This window comes from Gavia stellata, chromosome 15 (assembly GCF_030936135.1).
Source record: "Gavia stellata isolate bGavSte3 chromosome 15, bGavSte3.hap2, whole genome shotgun sequence".
NCBI classification, from domain to species: domain Eukaryota; kingdom Metazoa; phylum Chordata; class Aves; order Gaviiformes; family Gaviidae; genus Gavia; species Gavia stellata.
This window is the reverse complement of record NC_082608.1, coordinates 7,594,280-7,616,433: the sequence shown is the minus strand read 5'-3', so window position 1 is coordinate 7,616,433 and position 22,154 is coordinate 7,594,280. Positions and strand designations below refer to the sequence as shown.

Below are 22,154 nucleotides of genomic sequence, written 5' to 3'. Positions count from 1 at the left end.
TAATAAAGGAAGGTGAAATTTCACATGAAAACCTTCAAAATATAAAAAAAGGTTTACCTTTGTAAAGAAATTTACCTGTGCAAGTAATATTTACCACTGCTAGCAGATAGATCATTAAAAATGCATCTGTTCTCCATTTAATATTTTTGTATTAGTAGAAAAAGCTAAGGTGACTGCAGGCTACTATTTGAAAGCAAATTCTAAAAGGAAGAAGTGTTGTCTTTAACATGAGTGCTATTTCCTGTGGTGACTGTTACGAAGTATGTTTAGATTGCCGACATGCATTTCCTAGACTGAATTAGTTGTGGAGTCCACTAGACTGGAGATTATTTTTGCCTGAGATTCATAATTCATCTACCAATCTCCTTCAATTATTCTACTGGATGTTTATAGATTCCTGATTCCCTTTTAATATCTGCTAATGGGTAATTATGGTCAGCAATCATTCTTGTCATGGAAATTGCTAAAGTAATTTCAGAAACACTGTTGTCATTTGTGTGAAACAAAAGATGGAATGGAAATCAAAACCATACCCTCTGTCTTTGGTGCTGTAGTAGTTAAAGATGGAAAAACCGGTTCTGCTTGCTTTTGGGCAGCAGTTATTGAGAGGAATAAGGCAATGTATATCACTTCACTTGGTTCTTGCTATTAGGGTTTGTTTTAATATTTCATGGGTGAGACTGCTTTTTAGTAAACAGACAGCTTCAGGTGAGCAAGACTTGTGTCCTTGGCAAATGAACAGCTAAGTGAAAAAATACTTTAAAATTGTCCAGGCGGTTACTGTGGATGTGTCTGTGATTACATTAGTAGTTTTGAAATGAAGAACAAAACTGCAACATACTTGGATCCCATTCGGAAAGGCATTAACTTGGCAGTAGCTGCTGTGAATAATTCTTCCAAGAGAGGGGAGAAGGGACATGATCACTGCCCATCTGCGCATCCTGTTGCGTGAGCGAGAGAGCGGGCAGGAGGGTGCAGGTTTACCAGATCCACTCCCAGCCTGCGACTCAGCTAGCACCTGAAAACTGTTCACGCTCTGCAAATACAGAGAATAAAGGAGGGCCATCCCAAGAACTGTTTTGTTGTTATCAGACTGATTTTTGTATCAGGTAGCAGCAGCACATCATTCTTTCTGTTGCTCCACATTGCATTGCCAGGGGGAGAATGGTTTTTGTGCCACAGTTCAAGAGAGAAGTCACTGTGATGAGTGGCTTTCTGCTCTGCTCTCCCGTTTCTTCCTCCTCTGTCTGCCCTCGCATTGCTCCTTGAAGAAAATTGCTGGGGAGGAAGGTGCTCAAGTTACCCCAGGCATCAACACCCTTGGGCTGATGTGTGACCTGCAGTGCTTTAAAAAAAGGGCCCAATGCCGTGTGCCTGAGTCAAGTGCACCTGCATGTTGTGGGGGAAAACTGATGGGCCTCTGTTTAAGCTCTAGTCGGGAAGTGCGTAACCAAGAGATAATTGGGATGGATGCGCATAGAAAAGCGGCTCCTACCTTTGGCTCCAAGCAGGCAGTGGGGACTGGGGACTTTCTGGAGGTGAGGCAGTTGTCCAGACAGCAGGAAAGTTCGCTGGAACTGAAAGAAAGAGCTGCTGGATAGTGATCACTGACTACTGCTGATCAAAAGAGCTGGGGCACAGGAGCAAGACCCTTTAGTTATTACCAGGACAAAGACTCAAGCCAAACTTTTAATCTCAACAGATTTTTGAGAGGCATCTTGAGAAGCCTGGAGCTTCACGGCATCTGCCTGTTCAGTATTGTTTCAGAGAAATAAAACCTTTGCAGCTAGAAGCTTCAAGGGGCTTACAAAATGCAAGAATTTGATGTGACTCTATTTCAAGTTGATAGGAAAATCAACTTGATTTTTCCTGGTTGTTCAGTGCTTGCTTCATCTATACTGGTTGGAGTATGCACAGGTAGGGCTGAATGAATCACTGGGAGGCAAAAATCACCTCCATCTTGCAAACATTTACATTATTTTACAGATGGTCACCTGACCAGAGCATGAAATTTGAGGTGCTAACAAAATTATTTGGGTCACAGTTGGCTATTAGAGTGGAAAATACAGTGCTGGTGCGCCTTGGAAAGTAGTAGTAGCCTATTTAGAAAATAAGATGGGTGGAAGAGTGCTCTGTTTAGTAATTAGCCATATTGTGAAAATATATAATGAAAATATGCCTGCAATGCAAATTCGTCGGGGGAAGGCTGTTACCTAGTGATACATTGCATGTTGTTTATGATAAGGCTGGAGATGGGAAATGAGGGAAGTTCTTGCTGCTTTGGAGGCACAAGGAATTTGGAGGCACAAGGAATTGTGTTCTCACCCCATCAGCTGATTTGCCTCATCTGCCTTGAACTTTCTGCTTTGCCTCAGTAAAGGGTTGGTTTGTGTGATGCATGTTCCCAGGTTAGTTTTCCTTGTGAAGAGATTTGCTTTTGTAGCTACTTACCTTGAGCAAACTGCAAAAGAAAGAGGCTTCTCTGACTTTTGCAATATGACTTGTTAGTGTAGCCCATGATACCATGTTTCAGTTGGTTTTCTTTGAAACACTTGCTCTCTATAGGCTCTGTAGTACGGTCATGTCTATTCTGCAACTGTGGAGTCCAGGCCAATTCTCAAGAAAATGTTGTGTATTGACACAAAGAACTGTGGACAGTTTTAACTAGCCCACGAGAACAAAAGAGCATCAGTGCAAGCCTAGTAGCCTAATGAAATGTTTGCTTTCATATTTTTGGTAACAAAATCCTATGGCTTTGTCAGGAGGAGACTGGAGAGTTTAGCAATGCTTGAAAATTCCTATCTACAGGAAGGAAAGCTTACAGCAGTCAGAAATATGCAGATCTGTGGAAGTTAGAAATGTTTTCTTTTTTGCTTGCAAGTGAAAGGTGGCTGTGCGTGCGCGCTAGGTCTTGCCCAGTACTTACCTAGATAAGTTTCTATTGCTGAATCTGAACACAACCTTGCTCCCAGTGGCTTGAAACAGAGTAGATTTGGAAGGCTGTAGCTGTTCTGATTTATGTTCTGGAAGGAATCCTATTGTCCAATTTTTTATGCCTATCACATGTCCAGTGTTTGTTCTTACATATTCATTGGGCAAACTTCTTTATCTGATCAAATGTTTTTGAGGTTAATTAGCATGCAGATGGCTGTGGAGCTCAACCAGACCTGACTAAATCGCATTTGTTTGTTTGGTAGATGTTCCTGTAGGTTCTCAGTGCAGTTTCCAACCCATACTGCTGGGTTTGTTTCTTATATATACTAATCTGGCTGACAAATTGTTCCTTCTCCTTTCTAACTCTTCAAAACACAGTGAAGGCTTCTAAAGTAACAAGGCTTTTCCTCGATAAACCGATGATCAGAGCTGCATGGGTTTATGGCAGCAGCCCAGATCCAGTCCCCATTTGGCTCGGTATGTTTGCCACTGGTGCTTCTGGGAGTGCTGTTTGGTTTTTGTGGCCTGTCACTGTTTCAGGGTTACACCCCTCTCGTGGTGTCAGAACAGCAAATCTCCAAGAAACAAGGACCAGAAAAAGCAAAAGTGATGCTGTGGTGCACAGTGCTCATGTGATCCTTAAATATATAAACAGGAGTGTGTTAAATTGATGATTTTACTAGTGTGTGATGCCATCCGTGAGACAGAATCTTTTTCTCTCTCAAGTCTGTCTTCTACATTTTCAAAAGGTTGATGGAAAAAATTCAGATGAAGGGGAAAGGGCACAAAAAGTGACACCTTTCAGCTAAGTCTATTAAAGTTTCTTAAACAAAAGATTGTCTTGCATGTTAATGGAAAGAGGTAATGCCAGTAATGTTAAAAAAAAAACCCAAAAAACCAAAAAAAATAAAAGCGAAAAGCTGTTTAAGTGTTCGTAGTGGTTGTGGAGCTGAAATGCAATTCCTGTACTGATATGTGTGTGTGTATATTTCTGTTTTCAATGATGATTGGCAGGTCATTATGTTTGTCACATGTAAAAATGTGTTTATTCAACTAATGCCTAATCGCATGATTCTCAAATAGCTAATTTTGTGTGTTGCAAGTAATTTGCAATTTAAAAAAAATTTAACTTGTACTGAAGGAGCACAACTTGCTCTGTGGTACTTTTTAAAAAGGGGGGTGGTAGTGGCAGTGGGATATGGGATGCAAATTGAAACTAGTTCAGAGTTGAATTATTCATCTCAAAGTGGCATTTATGCAGTGCATTATAGATTCCTGGTAAACCAATAAAGTACTGTTTGGGGTTTCTTTACCTAATAGAGTTTTGAGAAGAAAATGCTATGACCCAGGAGTCATTCTTAATTACTTGTAATGTATATCTACGAAGATCAGTGGAAGAATAGACAAATTGATAAGGTAGCAATCTCTTTTTAATTAAAGTGGATTAAACCATTGAAGAGACATGTCTCTTCAACTTGGTGTCCTGTAAAACTCTTAAATAATGTTCAGAGAGAGTTCCAAACTGGCATTTGATATCTTTTTCATCTTTTGAACATTAGATACCTGAACCACAGCCACACAGTATAGTTCTGTAGAATAGAGATCATCCCTAGTATTGTTTTTCGTTGACATAATCAGAAGAATAAATTACAAAAAGCAATCTGTGAAGTAATTTTTCTTGGATTTCAGTAATAAGTAGCCCAAGACAGGATTGCTTGTGTCTCATAATTGTCAGTGTATTACTGTTTAGCAATTAATAGTTATTTTTAGAAAATGGATTTTGTTCTTCTAACTGGAGAAATAAAGGTGCTTCTCAAAATACCTGTTATCTTAAAAATTACCCTCAAAATCATATTTCTGCAAGTATATTAAAGAACTTTTTTATTGTTTTTATTCTGAAAATACACTTCTAGAGGGAACTGGGAAAGGAAGACTGTCATCTCTTATGTGTAGTGGATCACATCAGGCAGTGGATTCCTGCACCCCTACCCTCATGGTAATGAAATTCTTCAGGCTGTTTAGTGAGTTGTCTGCCTCTCTGGTGCATCACAGTCGTAACCTTCCCACTGTCTATGGCGAGTTGTTTTTGTTACTGAAAGACGAATTCAGATTAAAATACTTGCCCCTGTGCACACCTTCTGATAGTTTCCTTTTCAGAAAAAACTGGCCTACGCTCAAGTGAAGTAATTCTGCAGTCACCTGTATGACTTGGAAAATGCATTAGGGCATGATTTGGATGTTTCAATTTCTTCTTGGCATCTCCTTTAAGTGTCAGTGATTTCTAAGATGTATTCACACACCTTTGCAAAAGCATTATTATGCATATGCAGATGGTATAAGTACCAGAAGAGTTTTTTCAGGTGAAAAATGGGAGGCCTTTTATTATGAAGAAAAGCTTGATAATAACCAGTACAGGTGAGATATTAGGTGTACCATTAACTATACATGGGTAAGATGTATTGAAAGATGTCTGCAATTTTATTTGAGTTTTTAATACATATGTGAGTTTATTTTGGATGTTACTGAATAAAAGTGATGCAATATGGTCTTTTCTATTTTTGTGATTAATCCAAGTTTGTGATATATGCTGGGCAAGAAGTTGTGGTTACTCATTTTGCGGCAAAAGTTCACTTTTTTTTGTCCAGTCTCAGTGTTGGTGTATCTGTTTTTGCCTGCTTGGTCATTAATAATTGGGTAGTATGCTAGTGTTTGGCTCTATTTACATAGGCTAAATCACTCAGTATGGTTTCTGAAACTTTTTCCGTAACACCACTTCTGGTTGTAGTGTGAATGCAGTCTAAACACTTGTGTGGTTAAGTGCTTTGCCTTTTGAGAGTAACTGGCTAGGATCTGGCTTTTCTACAAGTCTTTTAGTGGGTCCTTTCTCCCCAGAGCAATGGCCTTAGGCACCATGGTGACGGCAGTCAAGTGGCAAAGAAGCTGTTGTCCTGTTATCAAGTTTTAATAAGACTTCTTCTGAAATCCTGTTTTTCATGCTGCTTCCCTCTATCCCATCCCTCTGCTTTTTTGGTTTTACGTCGCTTGGCATTGAGTGAACTATATTCATGAATCTATTTGGTCATTAGTAATTAACAATACAGTTCATTCCTTAATGTTCATTGTTAACAGAACACACCTATTGCCTTGGAAACACTATTAATTAGAGTTGAATGGAATATATAGAACTAGATGTTAAGTGTCTTTAAAAAAAAAAAAATTTGGCTTGGACAGCTGTATTCTTTTCTCATTTTCTATGCCTTTTAATTAAAGTGTGAAAGGAATAAAAAAAAGGATTTCTTAAAATTTAAGATGTATGTTTTGAAAAAATACAAGCAATGTGTTATTGTGATTAAAGATTTTATATATATATACACATACACACAGGCACGCACATCACTTCAAAAGAGTTGTTAGTATTCAGTTACACAACATGCTCATGGAAACCATGTCATTTTCTCAAAAGGAAACAAAATAAATTCGGTACATTTTTCATATGAAAATGTTTCATTTGCTAGAGAAAGGTGCAGTGGTGTGGGCAGAGCAGCCATTGGCAAGCACTGCCCGAGCCCTGCCTCTGCGGCTGCTGGGCAGCGTTGCGCTCACATGGGGCTGTTGGGCTTCCGCCCTGCCAGCTGGAAACAGCTTTTGCTTGTTGGTTAGAGCATGGAGATAGAAAGTTTAAGGAATGTGCTTTTTTTGTTTTTTCCCTTGGGGAACACTGTGTACACTTAACTGAATACATTAATTTAATAATACTGTCTCTCTGCAGAGTTCATCCCAGGAAGTGAGATTCAAGCTTATGGAAAGGAGTTAGAGACTTGCAAAATAACAATTAAAAAAAACCAACCCACGTCAAAAACTCCTATCTGCAGAAATACAAGTTCATCTAGAGATTCATGCGTAGAGCTGATGATGAATTGCCCGAGGTTTTGGGGAGGCTAACTCTTTCGCTTTTGGTTGCATTGGAAATCTGAAGTTAACGCTCATGCGAAGTAAAATCGGAGAATGTGGGTTACTCAGTGTGCCTAAAGGCTACAGAGGCAGCCGTGAAAAGACAAAACTTCTCTTTGAAGCAGTAGCTTCAGCTGTGTCTTATTGTGTGCACTGGGAACTGAGAGAAATAGCAGCCAACCTGGGAGAAAATGCCAGCTAAAGGTAAATACTTTTTCAACGAAAATGACGACTGCAGGATATCAGACCCACTCTATGAGAAGTACCGCTATACAAGCCAGCAGCATCCGCTCCTGCTATTGCTGCTCTTCATTGCAATCATCTTCTGGACTACTCTAATTATAATCTTTTTTGTCACTGCTGTGAGTATATTTTTTTCTTTGTGTTTGTTTTCAAAGATGATGAGGAATCGCTATAACAGCACACAAAACATTTCTGGCTAAATAATTTTTTCAGCTACATGGTATCAAAGTTGCAATGTTGAAAGAAATCAAGTAATCATGTATGTAATGCTGTGTATGTTTTTGAAGGGACAGGGAAGAGAGGAGACAGTGTTGTCAGATGCGTGCATGGTTACTATAAGGATTGTTCTTTCCTTCCTGTATGTTATGACCAAATCATAATCTATGCTAAATGGTAGCTACAATAGTAAATAATAAAGGGGCCAAGGAAGGAACAAGAACGTAAGTTAAAACATCCTGCATTTCTCATATTTTTGAGTCATCTAAGAAATGTCAAATAATATAGTGATTAGTGGGTTATGAATTCCTGACATGATTTTTTTTTTAAGGATTTGCAGATATTCATTCTTTTTTTTTTTTTTTTTTTGGTAATAAAACCAGAACAGCGATCTCCCAGGACAACGGGTGATCTGTTGAATCAATAGTTAGTTAGCAAAGAGCAGTGATTCTATAGGCATATGAAAGATGCAGCTTAGAGATTTTTTTGTTGTACAGCGTAATACGATTTTCTGTAAAGAAATTAGGTGTTCTTCAAGCCAGCCCAGTTGACAGCTAGTAAAAAGGGGAGTTGATTTAAAGATAGTGTTGTAAAAAGGTAATAAGAAAGCTGTTATAATCCTTCATTGCCTTCTAACACTGCTTTCCAAATACTGTGCATCATGATAAAGTGTCTTTAAGTCTCTCTTTAACAACAAATCTAATCTTACCAATTGCACTTGTATCCCTTTTAGCTTTTATTCCTTAAAAAAGGAAACAAAAGCAACACTATTTGTATGTTACAAGTCATCGCCTGTAAAACTTAGGAAAGAGCTGTTACACTCCTTTTTAGCAAAGCTTGAACTCCTTAAATGCATTTCTTTGGGTACATCTGCGTTGTACAATATAGTATAGGTAGAACTTACCTTAAAAGACAAACCCAAACCTGCTAATTTGGGAAATAATAATGGTGGCACTGGGGTAGACTGGGTATCTGTAATAGTATTTATTATATTATCTCTGTATGTGTGAATATCAGAAAGTGTTAATGCTGCCACAGCTAGACTACTTAGGAACTCAGGTTAGTTTTAAAATATGCTATCTAAGCTGTTTCCAGGATAGTATAGATGCATTTTCCATTTTTTCTAAAGGGGACATTTAAATCAAATATAACTCTTTGTTTTGCTTTTGCAGGAAGCACATTATCATCTTGCCTTCATTATTGCAGTATGTGCTGCTCTTGTCATATTTGCAGTCATGTACTTACTTTTATGTATTGAATCCCTGTTTCGGAGCTGGCTAACATTATTTGGAGTTATGATTTGGATTTGCTTCTTAATCATAGGATATGTATCTCTTTTTGAAAAAGAAAATGATTATCAACTGTGGGAACAGGTATGTATATTTTGTTCATTCAAGTACTTAGATAGAACTGGTAGTCAGCATATATGAATGTGTATGTGCTTTATTTTTTCTGAATGTTGTAACTGCATAATAATTTTTTCTTGAGGTTTAGGTTCGCTTTCCTAAATGGGTTTTATTGGTTCATTATAGTCAATTTTAGTTTGTATTCTTTATTATAGTGAAAATACAGTTTACCTGAGAAAATTGGATAACTGCATAAATCTATGTGGGAATTGCATCTTTAAGTTGTAATTGAATTGTATTTTTATTTAAGATTTTTACTAAATCTTAATTACTATGAATTAATCTTTGAGATATTTTTTCATTCATAATACTTGCTTTGTTAATTTATATGGGTCAAAGTGGTGTTCAAGAAATGTATAAAGGACTAGAGCTGGGTGTGCCCTAGGGACCATGTTTTCAAATCAGTGGGAGAGGTGAAGTGAACAATAAGAATTAATGACACATCCTGGCATAGCTGGGTGTGGCTAAAGTTCATTGCTTAGTATCTCTGATCAGAAGACAGGCGATTTCATGATGCCAAAAATATCATAAACTGTAGGAAACTCCTCCTAAGCTCTCATATGTAAACAGAAGAGTTTTTAATGAAATAAAAATGACTTTTTATCTTGTTTTACTGACTCTTCCCCTTCCCCTCTTTATTTCAAATAAAGAAAGACTTAAACTATCAGTTAAACAACCAAAATCTGATTTGTATTATGGCCTGGATCCAGCACTGTGTATTTACAGTTGCTATTCAGTATTTTTTAACTTAAGGAACAAGCTGTTACCTTAGGAAAAAACAAAATTTACTGTTCTTAACTATAAGTACAAACATGTAATGAAGCAAGATTTGGTTTTGCTGCTTTCAGTGCTGCAAGCCAATCTCTTGTGTTGTTGTCATGTGGTAATAATCCATTAATGTTGATTTAAAGCCTAAAACATAAGAAGACATTAGATTAGAAAGTAGAAGTGAATAGGTTAATTTCAGGCTTTTATCTCAAGCTATGAATTTATCACTAATTAAAGCTACTATTTAAATGCAGGTATGACCTTTGCTTTTCCATGCTTATAAAACTATTACACAGCATTCAGAACATTGTGTGATAGGGGTTGTACATACAACAGAAAAAGATTTTTTTAGTCCAACTAAAATAGTAAATATGAACATGAAAAGATTATTTTTATTGAATTAAAACTTTTATTTGCTTGTTTGTTTGTTTATTGTTGTCCCAACCAAGCTATCTATTCTGGCAAAACATTTAAGTGCAGTCTGAACCTTGAGACTTCCCTGAAGGAAGCTCATGTCTGGAATGGCATGAATTGAGTTGCAATGACGAGATGAAACTGAGCCAGGAGCACTGCAATATTTTCCTCTGATCAGGATTGTTAGTTTCCATATATATGAGCTAAATACTATAACAAATCTATAAATATGGATTTAAGTTTTATAGACCTTCCTTCTGATCCGTAGCAGTTTAGTGGACCATTGTGTGTTTTGTAAAATCTGTGCAGCTAAATATGTAGTTATTGGCAATCATGATTATTCTCTTGTGTCAGCACCAGGAAGTATTGGTTGGATTTTTGGTTTTTATCAAATATGGAGTAAACACACACATGTGATCAGGTGATGTTAAAATTAGAATAATAACTTGGAGAAGGTGAAAGACCTGATTCTATTCAATATTACTGTCCTTGCAACACATCGTTCCTGATATGTGATGGATAAAGTGCATCTTCAGCTGTATTGGATAAATTAAGGATGAAGGGCAAGGACAACTGAAAAAATTAAGGGTGATATGTCATGTTGAACTGCCTTATCTATAGCTGCTAATTCCCTCAAAGCTCTTAGGACTACCACTATCATTATGTTTTAAATTGTACTTTTGAAACATCAACATTTAATTGTTCAGCCTGAAAATGAGCAAGAATCCTGGTACTTTTCTCCTTGTTCTGTAGTGATTTTTGGCAGGCACCTAATACCATGTGTATGTGATTCTTTTTTTTTTTTTTTTCTTCTTTCTTTCTCTCTTTCTTTCCAAAGGTGCCATTCTTTCTATTCATAATCTTCACAGTTTATACCATGCTACCCTTTGGGATGAGAGGTGCTGTCATAATTAGTGTTCTTTCTGCTCTCTCCCATATTATTGTTCTAAGCACTGTGGTAAGCATGACTTCTCAGGAAAATAAGGAATCCATTCTATTTCAGGTAAGGAAATACTACTTGGTTAAGTAATTAAATATCCTAGTTGTATTACCATTTGATATTGGCATAACTATCCTGTTTAGATAAGTTCCAAACTTCCACATGGATTTTCCAAATTCATAGATTTGGAGTTGGGCCCAATGTGTTTTGCATGCTTTTCATAAAATTGCAATTCTTTTCATCTATAAAGCATTTTGGTTTTCTAGCCTAAGTGGAAGAAGCAGAATTATTGTTTTAATTTTTTAACTAAGTTACTGAAAATATGACAAACTTTGTCACAATCGTTCTTCCCAATCTGTGCTGTTTCACAGGCATCCTATCTGACTTTATCTGGCACTGCCTACAGGGTGGATCAAAAGGGCCATTGCTGCCCTGGGGAGTCAGCAGGGCCCGGGAGTGCTATTGGGTGCTTTCAGGGTTCCCAACACTTATTAATAGGGTGTGTTCAAAGAAGCACCCCAGCTCTTTTGATGCAGGTGCGTGTTGGACTTCACACAGCATGCTGATGCATGAGTTTGTAGACTGGTTTTTCCTTAAATCAAACACTGGTGCCTGCAAATAAATGTTAAATGATATAGCAGAACTTTCTGTTTCATTATACTACTGGTATGTTCATACAGGAATGCCCGTGACTGTGAAAGTTAGCTTGTATTTCCCAGGTACACCCTAATTAATTGAAACACTATGATTTGGTGTGTGACAGTGTAAGAGAAAAATTGAACGTGGTCTGGGATTCATTGTTTTTTTGTGTTTTGGTGAAGTATCAACGGCTGTTCTGCAGTAGGTAAATATTTTTCTTCTTGTGCAGCTACTTGCCAATGCTGTCATTTTTCTTTGTGGTAACTTGATGGGTGCATTTCACAAACGCCAAATGCAGGTTGCTTCGTGGGATTTGTATAGATACACATTAAAGTGCATTCAGGTCCGAATGAAATTGAAGATTGAAAAGAGGCAACAAGTGAGTGAACTAATTCATGTTATGAATTGCTTGTTTTCATTTCTAAAGTCTGTATAATTGTATAAGGTTGGTGACTAATGCATGTTGAAAGGCTTGGTCTAATCTTTGTGATACCCACCTAATGTCAAAAATAAAAGTTGTGCCACTTGTAACAAAAGAAGGAAGTTAAAGGGAGGAAGCTGTTCTCCGTGGCTTGTCTATATGAAAATCACAGTTTTTGTAACAGGAATGTAATTGCCAGTTATTTTAGTTTTTTTTTTTCCCTGGTATAAAATGTTACTGTGACTGGCCCAAAGTAACTTAAAAGACCATGCCCTTAATACCCTGAAAAATACTTGTAAGGTAATTTCAGCAGTTAGTTTCATGCTTCCCTTGGTCGCATTTTTTGTTTTGAATTCTAAAGTATTGTATTTTCTTATCTCACAAACTATTTTTCTTTTGCTAGAAGGATAAAATTGGAGCCTAAGGGAGAAAACAATCATATAATAGGTTACAGTATTAGAATATGACATCGTTTATTTCCATAAACTCCAGTGGTATTTAAAGAATAAGCAAGGAACATTAATTTCTTACTGAGGAAGGATTGTAAAGAAGTATCAAAGCTGAAACTAGGGTGCCTTTCCTCTTTTATCCTGGTATAAGTAGGGTTAAGAACAGCAGCTCTAGGTTCTCTGCCCACCAGTTATTAGATAAAAGGAAGGGGCTGAAAAGTGACTGACTTGTACAAATTGAAAAGAAGAAAATGCCACACTGCTAGTGCGATCCGTACTAGGATGCTAATCTTGTGAGATGAGATGACAAATCTGCATGAAAGTCCTGGAGAATTTCCCCATGCAGCAGCCAGGGAAGCATCTGATGAGCTTACACAGGCAGTGTGCTCTCATCCTTTGGGCAATGTGGTAACTTGCATGGGTTGGGTTTTTTTATGGTTGCTTGTTTGAAGTGTAGATATGCTTAAGTCTATGGACAGCTTTCTTTTCATCTGTGTTGTAATTTGTCACACAATTTTTAGTCTCCTTTTTGCCACCCACTTTTTCTCTGTGAAAACGATGTGAGAAATGCAGTTCAGGGTTCATAATCACTTCCTTGAAAACTGTGTAATGTGTCAGCCTCAAACGGCCCCGTTACATTCACTGGGGCTCTGCTGTCAGTTTAAATTGTTCCCCAAGGTTGACTCTCCTAGTATTAAAATGTTAGAGGAGGGGAATGAGGTGTTTTTATTTGTCGGGGCAGTCTCAAACTGAACAGCTGTCTACACCTAGTGTAGGCCAGTACTTGATGCTCAAGGACTCTCTCTTCCCACTGTGACCCCAAGACATTTCTTTTTGGTGGCAGGCACTGGTTAAGTAACCCTGGCAGCTTACTGCCATCTGTATACTGCTGCATCGGGTAGTCAGGAAAAGGGGACAAAGATTTGGTCCAAAGGGACAGCATTTTACTCAGTTACACAATGCGTTGACCTTGCTGGCGATGTCATGTGAAAAAGTTCCTGCTTGTAGCTGCTTCATGCAACGTTTCCTCTTCTGTGGTGACTCTGTCTCTGGGGCGGTAGAACCCTTCCTGGGTTAAAAGTACTCTCTTTTTGTCTTCCTCTTCTGCCCAGCAACTTAGCAGAGTCTTCTTTGAAGAACGGGCTTTTAAGTCAAAGCAAGTCTAAAACAGTGCACTGAATAGTCAAACAGTGTAAGTGTTTTTTGAAGAGTCTGTATTCTCACACAGTTCAAAAGACGTTATTTCAGTGGCATCCTGGTTCATTTAAGCTATAGCAGCATGTTGTCGATACTTTTGTATCTGTTGCTGCTTTTCCACCACTTGAGAATTCATAAGGGTTTTTAATACTGCATAGATTGTTCATTACAGAATATAAGCTTTTACCAGAAGCTTTATCAGACGATGCTAACATAACACAGATATTGGTGGGAAAAAAAAAAAGTTTTCATTTATCCAGAAATTGTAGTACTGAATACTGAATTTTTGTGTGTTTCCTGGTTACAGAGAGATGTCACATTTAGGTCACAAGGAACAAAAGAAAAAATATGCAACACCCTTACTTACTGTTAAATCGGTGATTTTGAGAACAGATATGTAAAAGTCTTTTCTGGAAAACCTGACATGCATTACTCAAAAGCTATTTGAATAAAGGCATTTTACTTTAAGTCCTTTTTGCAGTCACTAAAATCCTGCAGTTTCAATTTTACTGTGGTAAGAATTTTGCATCATTAATTTTTTTGTCTCTCCTTTTAGGAAAATTTGCTTTTATCCATACTGCCAGCTCATATCTCTATGGAAATGAAGCTAGCAATCATAGAGCGACTAAAGGAAACTAATGATAATAGGCAAATGCATGACAACAACTTCCACAGTCTATATGTAAAAAGGCACCAAAATGTTAGGTAAGTGGAAACTCTAGAAGTAATTGTATGAATATAAGCTGCTGATTCTTATCAGTGTGTATGGTCCAGTGAAACTAAAATTTGGAGGTAGGCTTTCAGGCTGAAGTGAGCTGCTTTCCTGTTGTAGGAAGGTAACGTGTCCTGAACTGACATGCTGTCTTCTAAATCAGTTGAGATACTTGAACCCTTCTCTCTGGAGTTGTTTTCCAAAGAGAGAGATGCTTTCTATTAAAAGTATTTTAACACTTAAGCTGACTGTGGAATAGACTTATCTTCATATTTTAATTATGTTGTTTTTTCCTTTTGTTCTTGTCTAGCATTCTTTATGCAGACATTGTAGGATTCACTCGCCTTGCCAGTGACTGCTCTCCTAAGGAACTAGTAGTGATGCTGAATGAACTTTTTGGAAAGTTTGATCAGATTGCAAAGGTAGGTGTTGCAGTTTGTTGTGCAGTAGGGATAAAGGACACCATTGGAAAAACAAGAAGTCTTTTCCGCAAGACAGAAGGCAGTTGGTGTTAGTGCTTCTGAAGTCAGAAAGGGAAGACTGCTTTGGCTTTAAAGCTAACTAGTGAAATCATATTAAAACAAAATTTAAAACAAAAATGGGAAATTCAGCAAGTTGTTACTGTAATTCCAATTCTTGTGTCTAGAGGATTATCTGTATTGTTCAGGGAATTGTCTGATGGCAATAAATGATTGTAATAAGGCTGTAAGAGGTACCGTATATAAACTCTATTGAGGAGCTTTGCTGTGTTCAGTTAGGATTGTTTGTTGGCTCTACAAATGGAGAACTCTCAGGCACACGTTTAAATTCATAAATTCAGTCACATTGCATCAGACCAAGGAGTTCTTTAGCTCAGGAGTAGTAACTAGTAATGGATACTTACAGAAAAATGTAAGAATGGGAAGCAGATTAAAATGGTCCATATGAAGGCATACCTTCACTACAGACCCTTCAGGCTGGCAGTGGTTCTTACCACTTCCAAGTGCTGCTTGAGGTTAATTTTTTTGCAGCTGTAATCACAAACTGAGTTTTTGAGTTCTCAGATTACAGGGACTGTGTCATATACATGTTTGCATGATTGACTCTGTGTGATGATTTCTGTTATCCTCTAAAACTGACCCTAATCTTTGATATATGTTCTGTCATATCCACTGATTTTTCTGTTAGTATTATGAGGCAAATATTTCTTTAGGAAAACAAATGCTGCATTTCGTTGCGTCCTGTGTGAGGTCAAATTCTGGTTCTAGAAATTTAGCATTGGTAAAGCGTAAGTCAAGACTAGTGACTACCTATCCAAAACTTCCCATGGTTTAAAGATGTTGATTTGATTTCATAATTGAGTATATTTGGATACACTGAGGGCAAATTAGAAAATTAATGGACTTGGAAAATCTTGGTTTTGTGAAATTCTAAAAATTCTTCAGAAAAAGTGGGAAAACTCTAAAATTATTAATATAGTAGAGGAGCAAAATTGCTTTAATTAAACCTTTGTGGATGTCATTAAATAAATTCTTAAATATATCACTGATTAAAACCTGGCTAAAATCCTAGTTAACCTTTCTGACTAAATGACTTTGCTAATCTTTGTATTTATATGAATTCAGTTGCTGTTAAAATGTCAAGTACTGGAAAATGAGAGTCATACTAACTGTACTGCAATTGTACTGTTGCGAAGCAGCTTTTAAGAACACACAGAATAAGTTCTGTCATCTTAGTTACCACAAGATTTTTATGCCACAGTAGAAGCTGAGGTTAAAGACATTTGGTCATTTTAATTTCTCACTCTTGTCTGCAATTTGCACTGTTTAAAAAAATGGATTTAGTGAGTGAAGGTCTTTTGCAACTCTGTGTTTGAGCTGTAAGAAGAGATTCCTGCTTTTTGTGCTATTTTTGCCGGGGAGCATTCTCAGCCATCTTTTCCATAATGTAAAAATGTTGTAGGCTCCAACTGACCTGATAAAAGTCGATGGCTAACCTGGACACTGAGCCACATACTGAAGTCTAACAGCTCTAATCTAGGGCTAGGTTCACCTCTTGATCTCTGAAACTGAAGCACAGGGCTATCTAAGCTCCTCACTTGCTGCAATGCTCAGAACCTACTGGATGGCTTAAGATTGTGGAGAATGATGGATGTTCTTTTAAGGCTTTGATGAGACAGAACAGCTTAGCTTGGTAAATTGTCACCGATTTGGGCTGGTTGTAAATTAGGGTATTTAGGAGTTGATTGAAGAATTGCTGGAGGGGGGGGGGGGCGTTGGGCAGCTGAAGGTGTCAGCTGGCCCGAATTAAGCCATCAGTCAAACTCTATACAGCCCGGCAGAATTAGCCCTGGCTTGCTTGCAACCTTTGTAGTTAAAATTCTTCAGTAATGTTTTAACAAAAGACAGTATGAGGAGCTCTTTGCTCTTCCCCTTTCCTCGCTCCAGCCAGTAATGGGCAGAGTATCCTCTTGCACAGTCAGGAAAAAGTTTTTTGCTGCCAGATAGTATTGCATTTTTTTTATTAGCGATAGCAAACTGTACTGTGTGCCGGCTTCCTCTTCAGTCATATTTGGGGGAAAAAAAAAAAATTCATTTCTGCAAAGCTACCAGGTTGGGCATCTTAACTCCTGACCTCTCCATAAATTCTGTGCAGGTTTTACAATGCTGCGCAATGTTACTTAAGAGGCTGCCGTGCAAAAACTGAAGGTGAACAACCTGCCTGTAATTCAGGTGTTAATAAAGATGAAGATTAAAAGATAGATAAGTAGATTTCATCCTTTAGATGATAAATTCTGTGACAGTTTTATTTTTATAGTTTCTCAATTGCAAACAGTTCCAAGAATAAAGTCAGAAACTAGTAAGATGATTTTATTTCAGAAATGCTTGAAGTGGTCATTTCTGTTAATCTCCACTGAGCAACGTCCAGGCATTTGGATGTGGGAAAGGAGAAGTAAGCTTTGCTTCAACAAGGATTGAATGAAGCCTGACTTTCCCAAATGATATAGACAAGTCCTAGTTTTGTTGTTTTTAGCCTACTTGCAGTTAATTTTTTCCTGTTAAATATGTTTACTGTAATTTCATAGGAGAATGAATGCATGCGAATAAAAATCCTGGGAGACTGTTACTACTGTGTCTCAGGCCTACCTGTGTCCTTACCGGTTCATGCCAGGAACTGTGTTAAAATGGGACTCGACATGTGTGAAGCAATAAAGTAAGTATAGCACAGAAGATTTCTTAACGTATCAAGGCTATGAAGATATTGAATAAAGTCATTCTTAGTCTTCTTGTCAACATTCAGAGTGTATTTATTAGCTGTAGCTGGATAGTCATGCATTAGGTCATCAGTTTGTCTCGTCTTTGCACTGAGTGTATGAGACTAAACCTTAGCAGATCTCCAGGAGGAGGAGAGAAAATCAAAAGTGTAACTTATGCTTTAATACCCTTCTCCCTCCATAGGCAGGTGAGAGAAGCCACAGGAGTGGATATCAACATGAGGGTTGGTATTCATTCTGGGAACGTGCTGTGCGGTGTGATCGGCCTCCGGAAGTGGCAGTATGACGTCTGGTCGCACGACGTGTCCTTAGCGAACCGCATGGAGTCCGCGGGCGTACCTGGGTGAGGATCTTCCCTGTTGGGGCTGATTCACTCTGTCATCATGGTTTTCACAGTCCTGGTTTATGAGTCTGGAATTTGTAACTGTGCTGTGACACAAATCCTCATAATGGAATGATGAAAATAGGACAAACGTGTACATACCACAGCTGTAAAATGTTAATATTTTCTGACTCTGTTTTCAGTGAACTATAAAATTCTATTCTTAGGCAAGTGACTGCTTCTTGACCTTCCCTTCATTGGAGAAACTTGTGCATCTTCAGCAGTGCATTATGTTGACTTAGTTAATTCATGTTGTGCATTACGATAATACTACATTTGTAAGTTTAGCTAAAGAATAGATATGCTACTTATGTCAACAAGGCAAAGCTGCATATTTACCTGCCGATTCTGTTAATATATCGATCAGTCCCGTTTGATTTATATTAGTTATATATTCACCACCACCCCCCAAGAAAACACAACTCAGAAATTAAAATGCAGCCAGATGAGGAGCATCCAAGCAAGGAGAGTTTGGAACTGTTGGTTGTTGCATGTTCTCTCTGCATCATGTTTGTCATGCGCAGAACAGGAAGGAAAGTGAGCAGTCCCGAGTGGAAGAGCTGAGGCGAAGCAGTAATGTAACTTGCCATGTGCTGCTCAGCAGTGGAGAGGATTGGGTCTGAGGTTGATATTCATGCTGCCTTTTTTCAGATGCTCATTGAAAAGAACAAATATAAATGTTTTTAAAAAACACCAGCATTTTGTATTTAGGAACGTATACTTTTTTTTTCCTAAGTTGAATTTAGGGATTAGAATTCAGCCTAGAAACTTTTTTATTTTGGTAGTCTGCACCAAAAAAAAGACCATATTAAGAGTTTCCCTTTTTCCATTCCCAAATGAGACCATCATTTTGTAGGTTCTTGGTAGTCTGTGCAAATTAGTACTTATTAATTGAATGGCATTCATGTGGGTATATGTTTAAGCATTAAAGTATTGGTTTGTCTTGGAAAGTGAGTCGAATCAGTGACATTAGAGGGTTTCTTACTATTTCTATGCCTCAGGCAGCTTCTAGGTATATGCTTGTAACTTAAAAATTAAGTTCTGCAAAGTGATAAGGGGATATGAATATCTAATTACTTTCTTGCGTTGGTGACCGAAACAGAAAGAAAACTAATTGGAGCTTGGTTAACAGTTGCAATACCATCCAGATTGAGTGTTTTAGTGTGGTGACCCAGCATGACTAAACAAGAATACAGAGTTGTAAAGTTTCTTTTGTTGGTAAAGCAAACAATTTGACTCTGAACATGGCACTAAAACATACTTTTCTTAGTCACGTTTAGGACCGTTGCCTGATCTTGAAAACTTCGATTATTCCATTATGTTCTTTGTGCTTACATTTGATAATCTGGTAAAGAATAAAGCTGGTTTATGTTGGCATGCTGATTCTGAAACATTACACTTAATACTTCCTATATCTATAGGTGTCTAGCACTCGCTTATCATGTGTTTAAACACTAGCCAGAGGAAACGTTCCACCTGTGGAAGACTAAGCCTCACAGGAGGAAGGGTTTCTATTCGTTATGCAAATGTTATGTTATATTTGTTTCCTGCTCTACAGAAAAATGATGTGTCTGAGATTCCCCATTCCAATGTTAGCTAGTCCTGCTTCTTTGGAAGCAGAAGTTTTGTCATTAGGAGCAGTTTGAAGTTTTTATTTAAAACAGCAAGTGTATCTATTTTGGGTTTCTGTAAATGAAGGAATTCTAAAGACTTTTGAAAGGATGCAGGAAAACTTCTAGCTTCATAAATATGTCATTTCCATTGACAGAGCATCCTTGTTCATCTTTCTGATTTAAAAAATTATTTTCATTCATAACAATGTAATACACTAGTAAAGCAGAAAGGACTAGCATAAAACCAAAATTAAAAATGCATTTATGACCAATTCTCTCTAATACATATATGCCTGAAAGATCAGGATATGTTATTCTCGGGCCTGTTACCATGGGAAATTGAGTGCAGTATGTTAGGTGTTCTGTACTAGCATGGTAAGTGCAATAGTGCATGTTACAGCTTGCCTTTGAGAGGCAGCTTTAGTGGTAGCAGCTTCTGGTTATGTGCTGATCCTGGAATCCAGTAAGAATTAGTAACTGCTGAGAAATCATCGGCATAGTAATTTAAATAGAAAGAAGTTTGCAGTAATATCTGAAATGTATTACAGCAGTGTGTGATTTGGGGAAGAGGGGAGAGGAAGCTTGGTAAAACGGTGGATATTGAACAAATGTACTGCCTTTTGAAATAAGTGGAAAACCACAGAAAACTTGGTGCAGTGCATGCTTCTGTTTTAAGGGTCAGTTAATACAGACATCACCCAGTATGCCTCAGTCTCTATGGGAGAAAATGATGCTTTAGAGCAAGCTTTAAAATTTCGGATTTGAAGGTTCACTTTGATTGCAAAACTATATAATCAAGGTAGCAATTAAAAAAACAATTTTTTGAGACAATTACCAGTAAACAAATAAAAGCATGCATCCTCTATATTCCAAAACTCTTACCTTTTGGTTCCAAAAGTATTGAGGAATTTTTTGTTGTTCTTTGTGGGAAGCTACAGCCAGTGGTCTCCAGGTCTTGGCTAAACGTTCTTCAGGCAAACCTACATGCAGCATAAGGAAGTAGAGGCGGATGGGACAGTGATCCCCTTGCTCTCTGTAGTCAGGCAGGAGTGCTTGCACACTGTCAGCTTCCATTCTGGAAATGTTCTATTCCCAGCTCTGTGCTGACAGATTGTAGGACCGACAGCACAGTGTTTAACCCCTCTGTGCCAAAGAAAAGTGAGAAAAGCTGTGGGAAGATGAACAATGAGGAAGTAGAATATAAGAAAAAGAAATGCTATGTTATGAACACACTCAAGTAGTTTGTTGAGAAATTCTATGGAAAGTTATTACTTGTAATTTATATGGAAATACATGATTTGGGATACTGTGGATGGGTGCAGAAAAATACTAGCTGCTCCCCTTAGAAGTGTGTTGCTGTTGTTGCTGTGTTATGCTCTCCTCTGATCGTTTCAGTCAGAAAAGGCAGACTTCCAAAATTATCCTTCTAGTTGACAAAAAACCTTTCCCAGATTTTTTTCCAGACTTTGTAACCATCTCCTCCCCTCCTCATGCATTTCTAGCATGAGACAGTCGTTGTGTGTTGTGAGCTTTCCCTGCAGCTTTTGCCATCTGAAACAACCTCCCTCTGAGTCTATCTGCCTTGTCAGTTATCGTATCTCCTTTGATCACGTTTCTTCTTGTGTCTTGTATGTCTCTGCTTATTTCAGTTTAATTTTGTACTGATACTATCTCATTCTGGGAAGTGTTTTGTAGCATACTTGCTATGAAAGATGTGCGACAAAGAACTGTAGTAAAGGATTGCAAATATGGTTTTAAGTACTGGCAGGATTTTGCAGTTGGCTGCCAAAGCACAAGATGGCTGAAAAGCAGAAATGTCAGCAGTGGCCATTGAAATGAAAATGAAATGCTTAATGTACCTTTCTGTAAGTGTTCGGGTCTCTTGTTCTTTCTCCCTTTCTCAGCCGTGTACACATCACTGAAGCAACATTAAATCACCTAGGCAAAGCTTATGAAGTAGAAGAAGGGAATGGACACCTGAGAGATCCTTACCTTGAATCCATGAATATCAAAACCTACTTAGTGGTTGATCCAAGGGTATGTGTATGTTTTGAAACATGTATATTTATTCAAATACATACATACATACATACATTTTAAGTACATAGGTGTCTGTGGTGCATACACTTTTTAAATTCAGGAACAGAATTAAAGTATGGTATGAGTCATCTGAGTAGCTTGGATTTGGGACTTCAGATCTGAAAGCACGTCCTACTGTTTTATGACATGTCTGTTAGCTCGAAGGTAGTAAGTGTTATGCTGAAACTTCTTATGTGGTCCACTTAGAGTAAAAATACATATTTGACTATGTATTTGCGTGAAGTGTCTCTCTCACAAATCCAGGTCAAAAGGTGGAATGAAGTCATGAAAGTACCTGTACTGTGTGGCCACTTTCAGATAAAAAATATTCCCTGTAAAATAGCTTCTGACATCTTCTTCCTCGCTATCTTAGATGTGAGAGTCACCTTCTTTTCAAGGTGTAAAGTTAGCAACTGTTGGGTGCCCCTTTAGAGCCTGGTAACTGCAAACACCTGGAGTATTGCTATTGTGAATCTGCTTGTGGTTGATGAGTAAAGTATTTCAAAAGAAAAAGAAGGAAAATGACAAACTTCATTC

At 37.8% G+C, this 22,154-nt stretch overlaps 1 protein-coding gene across 1 annotated transcript in view; it reads left to right on the top strand.

Moving 5' to 3' along the window:
• Nucleotides 1-7,076: 7,076 nt before the first annotated feature.
• ADCY7 (adenylate cyclase 7) overlaps nt 7,077-22,154 on the top strand; it is a 31,354-nt gene continuing 16,276 nt past the window's right edge. The window contains exons 1-9 of the mRNA XM_059824705.1: nt 7,077-7,247; nt 8,517-8,717; nt 10,771-10,935; nt 11,741-11,890; nt 14,135-14,283; nt 14,601-14,712; nt 17,355-17,482; nt 17,728-17,886; nt 21,443-21,575. Coding sequence (XP_059680688.1) covers nt 7,077-7,247; nt 8,517-8,717; nt 10,771-10,935; nt 11,741-11,890; nt 14,135-14,283; nt 14,601-14,712; nt 17,355-17,482; nt 17,728-17,886; nt 21,443-21,575 — 1,368 coding nt within the window. The remainder of the gene's footprint in view (nt 7,248-8,516; nt 8,718-10,770; nt 10,936-11,740; nt 11,891-14,134; nt 14,284-14,600; nt 14,713-17,354; nt 17,483-17,727; nt 17,887-21,442; nt 21,576-22,154) is intronic.